This window comes from Barbus barbus (assembly GCF_936440315.1).
Source record: "Barbus barbus genome assembly, chromosome: 11".
NCBI classification, from domain to species: domain Eukaryota; kingdom Metazoa; phylum Chordata; class Actinopteri; order Cypriniformes; family Cyprinidae; genus Barbus; species Barbus barbus.
Genome location: NC_136739.1, coordinates 7719948 through 7734305, shown reverse-complemented (window position 1 = coordinate 7734305; position 14358 = coordinate 7719948). Strand labels below are relative to the sequence as shown.

The following is a 14358-nucleotide window of genomic DNA, read 5'->3' as shown; positions in this document are numbered from 1 at the left end:
GCCAATGAAAGAGCAAGGCATGGGTTGAGGTCACCGGAAGAAAAACACCAGCAACTTCGCTTAAAGAAAAGGCTTATATTTCTGCACATAAGCATCTTTCACAGGCTTTTGGCTGCTATATTTTTTTATTAACCACCAATAGTTACTGTTGCCATGACCGACAAACACTCACACTACACTCTATCTCACGCAGTGAAAAACACATCTCAGAGCAGAGAGGAAACACACACTGACAGAGAAGACAGAGCAGGTTACTGCTGATATGAAACAAGGTCTCAGGACTCTCAGCTTTTAAATCGAGTCATTTTTAAAGAAATTCAAACAATAAATACCTTTTTGTGGCTCTTCAATGTGTCGTGACAGATCACTGTATTGCCTCAGTTCAAACACGTGAACCGATCGTCTTTTCATATTTACTTAATTCACGAAATGGACATGAATAAACATCAGAAGGTGTTTAATTTCAACCGCGGAACACACCATTTTAAGTCCACCGAAGTTAATCTACTCCTGTCTGATTTGGGGTTAAGGCTAGAAGAGATACAGCTGCGGCTACTGGGCATGCGCATTTACATATTTTCCAAGCCCAGTCTTTTCATATTTACACATTACTAAATATGTTTTTGTGTTGCACCATTAAACTTGTTGAAACATAAATATGTATAAACTAAATATTTATGAACGCTTCCATCCAGGAGTAACACTTGGAAAAAAATATCAGATTGACTGAACTGCATCAATAAGCTTATGTTTTACCTGACAAATGCCAATCCTGTACACATACCGTTTATGAAAATGTTGACATTTACATTTTAAGAAAGAGAACATTATGTGTATAAATTACTTTGTTAATGGTTCTTCAACACACATTTGAATGGAAATATGTTTATTTTATTATTAGTTATGTGAGACAAAAGTTAGAATTAAAGATGAACTGAAATTAACAGCTTTTTATCAATTTCTGCTCATGTATTTGAAGGTTAATATTGGATAATTGAGAGTAAACGTCATATGCAACTATGCATTAAATTAAAGAGACATTACAATGTTCATTAAAGATGACATTGCGAAAAATGTGTTGGCAGCATGTGTATACAACCAACCTATAATGATAAAAATCCAACCAGTGTTTTTTTTTTTTTTCTTTTTAAATCCAGATAAATAATATTCCCTTTTTCAAATCAAGCTATTCTCAGATTCTTAGCTGTGTGATGTCACACGGACTCAGGCCCCTCCCATGATTGTGGATTGACACGGCCGTCTTACATCAGACCCACCAGGAGTGAGCTGTAACAGTCCGCCATTGTTTCGACGCTGAAGCGGTTGTAGACAAGAATGGCTCCAAAGTGATTGAGGTGTTCTGTTGATGGATGTAATAATGAACATGGCAGTCGTCATTTACTCCCGACATCTGATCCACTGAAGACACAGTGGATTACATTTGTTTTTCGATCTGCCTAAATGTGTCTGTGTTCGCGCAAATCATTTGTGATTCACCTACAGAAGAAGTGAGTATAAAGGCTAGTTCACACTACAGGATTTTAAGCCCGATTTAAGCCCGATTTGCAAGTTAATGAGCTCACTGACAGGTCGGGCTGTAATCGGGGGAAAATCTGCGGGTGATCAGCGCTCCGCGATCTTTATGTGTGAACTACTCAACGATGCATCAAAGACGCTCGCTGACGCGTCGCCGACACCTCGCCAACGGCAAATAAATATCTAGCATGCCAAATATCTGGTCCGGTCGGCCGACTCGACATCACGTGGTGTCAGGTGTTGTGACGAGCTACAGCCAATGAAAGAGCAAGGCATGGGTTGAGGTCACCGGAAGAAAAACACCAGCAACTTCGCTTAAAGAAAAGGCTTATATTTCTGCACATAAGCATCTTTCACAGGCTTTTGGCTGCTATATTTTTTTATTAACCACCAATAGTTACTGTTGCCATGACCGACAAACACTCACACTACACTCTATCTCACGCAGTGAAAAACACATCTCAGAGCAGAGAGGAAACACACACTGACAGAGAAGACAGAGCAGGTTACTGCTGATATGAAACAAGGTCTCAGGACTCTCAGCTTTTAAATCGAGTCATTTTTAAAGAAATTCAAACAATAAATACCTTTTTGTGGCTCTTCAATGTGTCGTGACAGATCACTGTATTGCCTCAGTTCAAACACGTGAACCGATCGTCTTTTCATATTTACTTAATTCACGAAATGGACATGAATAAACATCAGAAGGTGTTTAATTTCAACCGCGGAACACACCATTTTAAGTCCACCGAAGTTAATCTACTCCTGTCTGATTTGGGGTTAAGGCTAGAAGAGATACAGCTGCGGCTACTGGGCATGCGCATTTACATATTTTCCAAGCCCACAATATAACGTGAAACCTATGAAAATGGTTTTAAAAAGTGAAGTGACATACAGCCAAGTATGGTGACCCATACTCGGAATTCGTGCTCTGCATTTAACCCATCCATAGTGCACACACACAGCAGTGAACACACACACACCGTGAACACACACCCGGAGCAGTGGGCAGCCATTTATGCTGCGGCGCCCGGGGAGCAGTTAGGGGTTCGGTGCCTTGCTCAAGGGCACCTCAGTCGTGGTATTGAGGGTGGAGAGAGCGCTGGACATTCACTCCCCCCACCTACAATCCCTGCCGGCCCGAGACTCGAACCCGCAACCTTTGGATCACGAGTCCAACTCTCTAACCATTAGGCCACGACTTCCCCAGCACATAGCACATAGCACAAAAAGCACATAGCGCCATAGTTTCATCACTTTGCGAGTGTCGCAGTGACCGTCTTTTTGCAGTAAAGGACCTGTCATAGTTTATTGAGTGGAAGATGACATGAAGCTCGCGGTTAACCTGCATTGAAAACAGATGAGCTGCATGTGCATATACAGCTCCTGATCGGCGCGAAGTTCACGGGATTTTGTCCACAGAATGATAAGAGCACACTTTTTAACATGTTATTTTATTATTTAACACTCAGCATTTAACTTTAGCGCTGCAAGCCATGCATACAGTGCATGACCAGATTTTCTGGTAAGCAAAACAAGCACTTTTAAATACCTCAGCTTATTGCCGTTACCATGGCAGCCAACAACAGCACAGCTTAACCCTCCTCACATATTTATATTTAGTTATATTGAAAAAGTTTCAATTCAGTCGATTTTTTTCACCCCGTTTTAACATGTATTTCTATGAAGACTGGCCAGCTGTCGGGAAAGATGGCGGATAGCAGCGGCAGCACATAATATACGTGTTCTGATTGGTCAGAACTTTCAATCAAGCTCTTTGCGAACGGTCAATTCTTGCGTGTTTTCATGACAAAACGTGGTTTAGGGACCGAATCGAGTAGTTGGGTGACAGAGTTGTTGTCAGCTCGTGTAGTGTGTAACCCCTGTTTGAGTCATGTAGTGTGAACGCCACAACGACTAAAAGACAGACATGTAGTCTGAACAGCACAGCGGTCTGCCGACGTGTAAAGTCGTATAGTGTGAACTTGGCTTAAGATGTCTTAATGAATTTTGCAAATAGCATTTCCTAATAATGTACCAGTTAGCAAGTTTCATGATGAATGCGGCTAAAGTTTACAGTCTCAGAGAACGGCTCGTCACCCCACGGAGGGAGAGGGACAGGGTGAGCAGAGCTCATTAGCATTTAACGGGAAATGCACTGAAACGGCTTGCTGGGAAAAGAGCTTGGATAAAAAGGGTGTTGTTTTACACTGCCATTGAGAAATTTTAAATAAAGCCGGGCTCACACTGTGCGATTTTTAATAGTCTTTTGCGAACATGATCCCCATGTCAGACTGTAGGATCTCAGTTGTCTTAATGTCAGACTGTACGACAGTCAAGACGCGACAAAAACGGACATACTCAAGAAGACTTGTCCGGAGTTTTACGTCATCAATACGTGACCCGCGTTCTCTCGATATAATGCTAGCTAGCAAACAACAGCAACGTGTAGCATTAGTTTTATTACTTACATGCCTTGATGTTAAAAAAAACAAACGAAAAAGACGACGTGTGTGGAGCAAGTCATGGCTGGGCAAAAGAGGACTTTATGGACTTCCAGTTCTACAGAGCGAACTTGAGGTAATTTTGTTATTCGAGTTTAAACATCCTGCCCCTTAATAAATAAACTTTAAGTAAACTTTACTTTGTACATATATTGTTTTTACAAATAACGAAGTTGAAGTTTGAAGTTGTCGCGCTAATTGCGTCATCAGGTTCAGTGCTCCTATTGGTTCTTGGTTTGACGGTCGTCGTAGGAGATGTCACACTGCAGGAAAGTGTCTGAAATCTTCTGACACTGCCAGAATTTAATCGGAGGAAAAAATTGATCGCAACGGCCATTAATCGGCTGTCGGTGAACATGTCAAATCAGCGATCTAGACAACCGATTTTAGCTTAGGATTATAGGAATATTTTAGGATTTTCAAAATTTGTCTCAGACGAGCAAATCGTGGCCAAAATCGCACAGTGTGAGCTGGGCTCAAAGTATGTTCTAGACTTTTCATTAAGACCCTAAAGAATCATATAAACTTGTGGAAAATGGGCATCCAATGACCCTTTTAAAAATAAATGGTGCAACCAAACAAAGTACAAACTTTTACAACCTAGCTAGTAGTAGATAACATGCCTATATGTTATATGCTGAATTATGCTTTTTAAAAAAAGACACCACAGAGTTTGATGTTGTATTCCAGCTGTTGCAGTGTTTAAAGTCTAGTGTGACCACATTTTAAGGCAGGAAAGGACATCAGAGTGACGTGTAAAGTGACCAACCACTGTTCACATTTTTAGGTCAGATAGGATACCACAATAAAAAAAAAAATTGGAAAGTCATAGATAATCTGACCTGAAAATCCTCCAAAGGAAACTGCAGCATGTCCCTGAGTCCATCGCTGAGGATCTGAGTTTTCCTCTGCACCAGCACACTCTCATAGTCCAGAGGCTCCACCACACGCGGCTTCACCTGAAAACACACATGCACAAATTCAGCACATCTTACAGATATCAGAATTCTAATATTGCAATATGTTATAGGATGGTGCTCACATTGACTAATTAGAGGAGAAAAGGAGGTAAAAAAAAAAACTGAATTAGCACAATCAAATGAGGCAAGGGTTGATCTGTAAAGTCCAATGAAATATTACTTCTTGAAAACCTCAAGCAAAGCACCTTAAGATACTCCATTGCGATTGTACCCGTTTCTAAACAGACTCAATAGTGTTCAATGGTAACATTGTCTAAAAAGTCAAAGAAACTTCCTGAGCCCATTAAGAGTTCAAGAGTCCATTTCAAAAGGAGATTTAATGATACAAAATTACCTAAAATGTTAAAACCAAAGTTGAAATGTCGTGCGGCAATAATAACTTTCACTCTGCTAATACTCTTTCTGTAATAAAATAAATGGTGATCTCTAAAGAATATGAGAATATATCTTGGTAATAGGTTTCCACTTATATAGAAGGAATCTTGGAGTGTGTGTGTGTGTGTGTGTGTGTGAGAGAGACTAAGTGAGATAACACAGTCCACTCACACATCTGGGAGTGATATTGGCAAAATGACCTCAGATGCAGATCTCCAAGGAGACATGGTTGTTTTGATGATGATATCATAACTGAATAGACCAATCAAAGACCAGAATCTCACCCAAACACCATGAACACCAGCTCCACTGACTGTACAACAGATTAAAGCCTCCAGACACCATATAAAACAACCATCAACAAGTTCAATCCCAGCAGTGTGTGTGTCATGAGCATACAAACCCAGATTCTCAAAGTCAGGCTGAGTCAGACTCACTGGAAATTTGTGCATGTGGTGACATTTCTTCAAAATGATATTACATTGCTTTTGCACATTTTCCAAGTGTCCAGTGAGTGATGCTAAACGTGTGTTCAGTTTTATCTGAAACAGCTGAACGTGAATATACGTATGCAGTTCTAAAAAAATTAAACATCAAACAAACAACATTAAATGGTTAACACTATTGCATCTGAAAATAATTTACCACTAAAACAAAAATGTATTTGCTGAAGCAACCAAGCCATTTTATCTTGTTTCTGCAAGTTTTGACTTATATTTCATGGGGCTTGTATCCAACTTTGCATCACAAGTTGTACCAGGTGAGCAACCAAGCAAGTTTACTATGGCAGAAAAGCCATACATATGGAGCTGTTTATGTGATGCGAACACTGAAATGTATTAGTTTACAAATCATGCGCTATGGTAAAAGTGTTTTGAGGTCATAATATGGTATTGTGCAAGATAGAACAAAAATAGGTCTTTATTAATTGACAATCTGCCCCCGTAATCATTATTTGTGAGAAAATAAATAAAAATGGTTGGTGTTTTACTGTTACTAGTGCTCATTTCAGCTGGAAACTGCAGTGAATTGTATGCACAAGTACTTTCCTTTTTTTTTTTTTTTTTTTTTTTTTTTTGCAAAACTGTAGGTAGAGGAATTGTTTTTCCAATGGGTTGTCAAGAAAATAGCAGAGAAACACTGTCCAGTCAACTGAAATGAATTGGATGTGAGAGTTAATATTCACATTTCAAACATTCAGCAGTTTAATCTTTAACACATATATGAGAGACCTGAGTTACAGTCATATGACTGACAGGTGATTTTATTATCACTGATGAAACTACCTGCACAAAAACTAACTCATTCTAGAGCAATTTCAGAGAGTAATGACCTACACAGAGATGCTACTAACTTTGTTTCACTTTTCAGTAGCGTCAATAGCAGTGACAGTTTTTTTTTTACATATTTAGATGCAGTATAGTATGTCACTGCATGTGTACAAACACAAATGGCAAACACACACACACACACACCTATATTTATTCCTGGGAACATCAACAGGACAGTGTTTGCACAGTTGTGTTGTGTTCAAAATGGCATCAGAGTAATGCACCAGTTACTGTGGCTAAGTATATGTGTGCACTTATTTTGTACACACATTTCTACCAAGAAGTGAATTAATTCTGACAAAATCTTCTTTCAGGGACATTCTCATTAGTAAAATTGCTTTTTGTTAGGTTTAGGTTGTAGTATTTATAACTAGCTGTATCTAGAAACAACAGAAGCCTATGTAATGTCTTCATTTATATAGTTAATTAAACTTTCAATATTTTGCAATAGAAACTTCTAACTGCAAACCAGTCGGAAAACACGCACACACATTGCTCAAATGTGACAGTGCAGTCTGATAGAACAGCATGTGTGTTTATTTCTTTACACTGCTGTACTCTGAAACATCCAGTCACACTCCAACTGGACACAACAGGCCCACAAATCACAGCACACTCTGCATCCAAATAAAATTCATAAGTCAGTATAACAGCAGAATATATTGGACTAAAGTGACAGCAGGAAAGACATACACGTGTGAGATGGTGGAAGCTTGTGTGATCTCCATATGAATCATCTCAGCACATTAATCTCTCTCTTTTGAGGAGCAGAGCACTCTCCACTTTAAAGCAAACAGTCTGAAAGCTGAGCTCTGCTCTATTGTGTGTGCAGCAATAGAAATACAGGAGAAAGATACAATATGTGGGCAGTGACAGTCGGGTGTGTTGTGTATATGTGTGTGTGTGTGTGTGTGTGTGTGTGTGTGTGTGTGTGTGTGTGTGTGTGTGTGCATGACAGACAAAATGAATCTGCATTCAGGCGATAATGCTGGAAGAGACATTTGAGACGTTTTTTTTAACCCTTATGAACCACCATGATTCTTTCACTAGACACTATTGTTTAATAGTTTAGGGAATTTTTAAAATGGTTTTACAATTTATTTGGCCAACATTTATATATTTATATATCTTAAAATGTCATTTATTCTTGTGATGCAAAGTTGAATTTTCAGCACCCAGTCTTCAGTGTCACATGATTCTTCAGAAATCATTCTAATATGCTGATTTGTTGCTCAAGAAACAACTCTTCTTATTATTCAGCAAGAATTCATGAAATTGGACAAAAGTGACAGTAAAGACATTCATAATGTTACAAAAGATTCAAATGCTGTTCTCTAGAACTTATTTCTTCAAAAATAGTATTAATTAATACAAAGCTTTAAAAAAAGTGTTCAGCTACTGAGTACTTAAATTTAAATGAATCATTTGATATAATGCACTGACTAAACTTTACCCCAAACTTTATATATCATGGTGTGATCTTCTGACACCATTGTACCATACCACTAAACTACACATTTCAACTCCAAACACAACTAAACTGATCCAGTTTACAGGCACTAAAGGCGTAATCAATAACTTTAAACAGCCCTTCTGTCACAACCACACCTCAATTTTTCATGATGTTTTTATGCTTTAATTTAACTTTCACTTCAACGGTCATGAAATCAATTAAAAGTAAAAAAAGAAAAAAAGTCACATTAAAAAACTGACTGAAAAATGTTGACTGGCTATTAAAAAGCACTTGACTTTGTTTAAAAAAAGTTATCTGACTATGAATTTGCCAGAGTTGATTTAAAAAAAACTGATTTACAGTTTCACAGATGATTAACTATAAAAATCAACCTGTCGAACTATCATAAAGTTGTTTAAGCTTTTTACTATAAAACAAACAGTTGACAGAAAACAAAAATCAATAAGATTGATCAAACTATTCCACTCAGATTTCTCTCGTTTAAGAAGCGATGAAAAGCATCTCTGATCAGACTGACAGGAGCTTACAGTGAGCGCACTAACCTTCCCCTGAGGACCTGCACCGTCCTGCTCTTCCTCCACCACAGGAACATATTTAAACTGCTGGGGAGACTCGATCACCAGCTCTTTCTTGGGCGCTTTGCCCGTCTTGCCCTGCATGACTACAAACTCTTTCTGTCAGATAAACTCTCCACATGCAAAACGGTCCTGTATAACACGCAGTTGTGCGCCTGCGGAGTGACAGGAGTGATTGAGATCCCAGACAGCAGGCAGATCTCAGCATGTCCAGCAGCCTGCTGCTCTCTCCAAAACGCACTCACACACTGGACACAAGCCTCACCTCACGCTCTGACTGGAGACAGACGCCCCTCCTACACTCTCCAGTACCACTCACTCGCACATTCCTCCCCCTGTCAAACGGCCTCACGGGATACACCTGCACGCTAATCACAGTGTCCCAACACACACACAAACATTCCACGACAGACACCCAACAGGAAAGCTTCATCCTCAGACGCTGCTCTTCCATAAACCTCTTAAAGGAAAGCCAAGATTTAAGGGCTTCATAAAGATGAATCTCCTAAAATTCCTCACAGGAATCCCCCACAATAAGAGTATAAGGCTATAAAATGAATGTGCACAGCTCAGATCATTTGGTCTTGGAGAAATAAATGAGAAATGTTTGAGATCACATTTGAAACCTTTGCCGTCTTGATAATCGAAGTAGGGTTGTTATTGTTAAAGTAAAAACGTTAAAAATCAGGGAATACTACAGTGTCCTTGTTATACATGTTAAACTTATTACAGTAATAATAGTAAATTATTACAAGCAACAAACCCAAATCATAACCCTATAGTGTATGTTGTTAATCAATATTACTCATTGCTTGTTTGTATAAAATTCACATTAACAATGGCACCTTAAAATGAAGTGTAATCAAACCTCATTTATGTTAATTGAAATAAAACTGAAATGATGAAAAACTTGGCTTGATAGAAAAGTTGGCTTGGCAACTAACTGAAATCAAATAAATTGAAATTGAAGATTACTACAACTGAAATAAAATAAAACTTTAAAAATGATAATAGAAAATTCAAAAGGACACAACAAAATTATGATGCACCAATCTTAATGCACCAACTTTCAAAATGAATGGCATTTGAGAGCTACAGTAGTGTATTTATACTTTGTTACTTTAAATTTTTCAAGTATACATACTTTTTATTTTGGGAAACTTTTACTTTACTACATTCCAAAGCATAATTATTACTCTAGTACATTTCATTCAAACATATTGCATGTCATAATTTAAACTGAAAAAAAATCGACTTTCCAAAGCGTGATAATATCCGATTCATTAATGAGCTCATTATTTTCAAAGAACCTGTTGAATCGATTTGAAAATTGCAATAAACTATTCATTTGCGAACTGGACTAATCTAATCACAGCTGTCCTTGAGTCAAAAACTCATTGATTCAGTGAGCGAGTGTTGAGTGTTTGTGTCTGACTCAGAATGAATCAAGAACTGGGAGATCCTCTGTGTGCACAAAATTAAGCAACACGTGTAATATTTTATTAGGCTAACTATACTCAAGTGTTTGATTTGTGTACCTCGTCCACTGCTAATGTGTGTGTGTGACAGAAGTTTTAAACATGTCTCCCGTCTCTGCGACACACCCTGTTTATTCATCTGCTGAGGGAATTCCACACACACACACAAAACAAAACCAAACACACTGTTAAGAGTCCACAAAAGGACAGTGTGTGTGTGTGTGTGTGAGAGAGAGAGAGACACACACACACACACACATAAAATGTATATAGGTAAAATACCAAGTGTAATTAAATAAAGACGGCCCAAGCACAATTTTTAAGCAAAACATTTCACGAAAAGAAGTTTGTTACATTTTCAATTATAAAATTAAATATTGTATTGATAATTAATAATTGTAATGGAGGTCCACTTGCAATTACTGTAAATCTTAAAAGTATATTTAAAAAAAATAATAAATAAATAAATAAAAATAAATTATATATATATATATATATATATATATATATATATATATAATATTAATCAAGTAAATAGCCACTTAAGTGTACTTAAAGAGAGTTCATTTTTGTCAACACTTTCTATTCTTTTTTCTTGACACACTTATGTAACCTTTCAAAAAGTGCACTTTGTAATGGTTTCAAATGATAAGTTTTACTTTAAAGTACATTTTAAATCAAAATGTTTTAATCTTGTCATGCTTTAAAAAAGTACATCTATTTAGATGTTTTGACTAAAGTACATGTAAAGTACTTGGATTATTATTAATTTAAACTGTAGTGTGTTATTCATTAAAACATTTTAAAGTTAATATATTTTATTTATATTTATATTTTAAACATACTAAATTGCAACTTCATTACAAATGTGCAATTACAAATATATTTAAACACATGGCATGCAAGTTTTAACAGAAATTACACTGAAGTATATTTTAGTTTACCATTAACGCTGGTCAGTAAATTCAGTAGATAATCATATTTCAAAAGACATTAATGAAGACAAAGAAGTAAATATGAAATTACTTACTAATATGTACTTAAGTCCTAATTAAGTGGGTCAAAATAAGGACTCTTACATTAAACTGCATTTAATATAAATGTAATCTATAATACTTTTTCATTTAATTGCAATTAGCATGTATAACGTTTCGGAAAACATTATATTCAGTTTGCACTTAGGTATATTCTTTTTAAGTATATTTATGTCCATACTTTCCAAATTTATGCCAAATTGCATGGATGGTTGTCAGATGCTAGTTTGTGATTATGTTGATTGTTAATGTGATTCTCTACACCTGTGGTTCCTCTGCTAGGATACCTGTGAGAGCTTGAGGAGAACTGACGTCATACATCAACTAAAAATACCTGACATTGAGCAAAACTTAAAAGGAAAGAGAAGACTGAAGAGATAAAAAAAATAAAATAAAAAATCAAGCAGGATTTGAGTGAACACAGACATTTGCTTTGGTATTTAGTATGTAGATCTATTTCCTAGAGCTCTGGGCCCGTATTCACAAAACATCTTAAGGCTAAAAGTAGCTCATAACTCGCCAATTTATGAGAAAATCTGAGATGGTCCTCACTGCAGAACACAAGATCCAGGGGGCGTAGTTTGATCCAGATCCAACTCCTCCCACCTTACATAGACCTAAACCTACCCATCTCCACCCCATGATCCCTAAACCCACCCATCTCCACTCCTAAACCTACCAATCTCCACCCCTAAAACCTACCATCTCCACCCCCTAGATGTGGATTCAACCCCGCCCCTGGATCTTTGTTCTGCAGTGAGGGGCTACTGGAAAATCTTAAAAAAATAATGGGCATGTCAATCCTAAATTTAGGACTCCTAAATTGTTACTCTAAGAGTATTTCACAAAGCGTTTTAGCACTAAAAAGTAGTGAAGAGGACTCCTAAGTCACTAAGACCAAAGCACAAACTATAAAAGGAAGATGGCGGCACGATCAGACGCAGCGGCTGCTCCGGGTCCCAAAGATGGTGCTTTTATGTCTTTTAATGTCATCTGTTTGTCTCCAAATTGTGTCAGTTTACCGCTAACTCATAAGGAAATCACTCCAAAACTCATCTATGATCGCCAAAGTCTTTTGGATATCGGCAATGCGTACAAACAACAACTCTCGCCGGTGGCTACTGGGAAGCTACGAGACCTTTGTTTACTGCTGGAGCCGGACCTCGAGACCGCGGCCTCGCCTACTGACGCTACCCGCACAAGGCAGCGTCGCAAGCGGTGTGAGAGAGGATGGAAGCGTGGTAAGCGCTAAGGTGTACGAGCTAGGCTAAGAGTTAACCCCACAAGACCGGCTCTTCCAGCACTCATGCTCTCAAACGTTCGCTCTCTGGAAAACAAACTGGACTTAATTCAACTCAGTCGTCTACACAGCATGAGGCAAGAGATTGTTGTGTGTTTGTTTTCACCGAAACATGGCTAAACGACAACATCCCGGACTCCGCCATTCAGCAGCACGGGCTAACCAGCTTCCGAGCGGATAGAGATTCATCACTATCTGGTAAGACCCGCAGAGGTGGCTTGTGTGTGTATATCAACAAAGACTGGTGTAACAATGCTGCGGTAATATCAAAACACTGTTCATCGCTGGTGGAGTTTGTGGTTGTGAAGTGTCGACCGTTCTATCTGCCGCGGGAGTTCACGGTCATTGTTATCGTCGCGGTCTACATCCCTCCGTGTGCAAACGCTAAGGACGCGCTTCGTGAACTGTATAGCGCCATCAGTGAACAACAAATAAATAACCCCGACGGCTTTTTCATCATAGCCGGTGACTTCAACCACGCAAACTTAAAGACAGTTTTGCCAAAGTTCTACCAACATGTGAACTTTGCAGCAAGGGGAAACAACACACTGGGCTTGGTTTATACAACAGAGAAAAACGCATACAAAGCTGAACCCCGCCCCCACCTTGGGTACTCGGACCACATCACTGTTATGCTAATCCCAGCATATAGACCACTTCTCAAACTCGCCAAACCGGTTCAAAAGCAGATCACAGTATGGCCAGACAATGCCACCTCAGCACTACAGGACTGCTTCCAGGACACAGACTGGAACATGTTTAAAGAGGCAGCCACCTACAACAACCACACAGACCTGCAGGAGTACACTGAAACTGTGACTGCTTACATCAAAAAGTGCATAGATGATGTGACAGTCACCAAGACCACATGTGCAAACCAGAAGCCATGGATGACAGCAGAGGTTCATGGGCTGCTAAAGACCAAAGATGAAGCATTCAGATCAGGAGACAAATCAGCCCTCAAAACAGCAAGAGCCAATCTGTCTCATGGCATCAAGAAGGCGAAACAACAATATGCTAAAAAAATTAACAACGACTTCACAGACAGTAAAGACACTCGGTCCCTGTGGCAAGCCATTCAGACCATCACTGACTACAAGCCCCCACCACAGGCCAGTGATGATGACACATCCTTACCAGATGCACTCAACCACTTCTACTCAAGATTTGAGATACAGAACGACACACCTGCACAGAAACTACTCACATCTCCAAACAACCAGGTACTCTGTCTCTCTCCAGCCGACGTAAGGAAGACCCTGTCCCGGATTAACCCACGAAAGGCTGCGGGCCCTGACAACATACCTGGACGTGTACTGAGAGACTGTGCTGCAGAGCTGACGGATGTCCTAACAGACATCTTCAACACCTCGCAGTTGCACCTTGTTGAGTCGGCACCCAATTATGATGAAGTGCTTTGAGAGGTTAGTCATGCATCACATCAAGTCCAGTCTCCCAAACACAAAGGACCCATTCCAGTTTGCATACCGTCCAAACCGTTCCACGGACGATGCAATATCCACCACTCTCCACCTAGCTCTTACTCACCTGGAACAGAAAGACTCTTATGCAAGAATGCTGTTCATCGACTTCAGCTCAGCATTCAACACTATAATCCCACAACAGCTCATCCACAAACTAAACTTTCTGGGCCTTAACACCCCCCTCTGTAATTGGATCCTGGACTTTTTAACTGCAAGACCTCAGTCAGTCCGTGTCGGCCGCAACTCCTCCAGCACTACCACACTGAGCACAGGTGCCCCACAAGGCT

General features: G+C 39.1%; 1 protein-coding gene across 2 annotated transcripts in view; it reads right to left on the bottom strand.

The window, feature by feature from the left end:
* The window catches only part of LOC306877057 (dedicator of cytokinesis protein 9-like), a 98014-nt gene that overhangs the window by 61848 nt on the left and 21808 nt on the right, over window positions 1-14358 (bottom strand). The window contains exons 1-2 of one of the 2 annotated variants that reach the window (XM_079428583.1): window positions 8743-9025; window positions 4883-4999 (exon numbers count right to left, since the gene is read on the bottom strand). In XM_079428583.1, coding sequence (XP_079284709.1) covers window positions 4883-4999; window positions 8743-8859 — 234 coding nt within the window. In that variant the 5' untranslated portion in view covers window positions 8860-9025. Of the gene's footprint in view, window positions 1-4882; window positions 5000-8742; window positions 9026-14358 lie in introns of those variants that run through there. The other variant, XM_079428584.1, reaches the window with a different exon arrangement.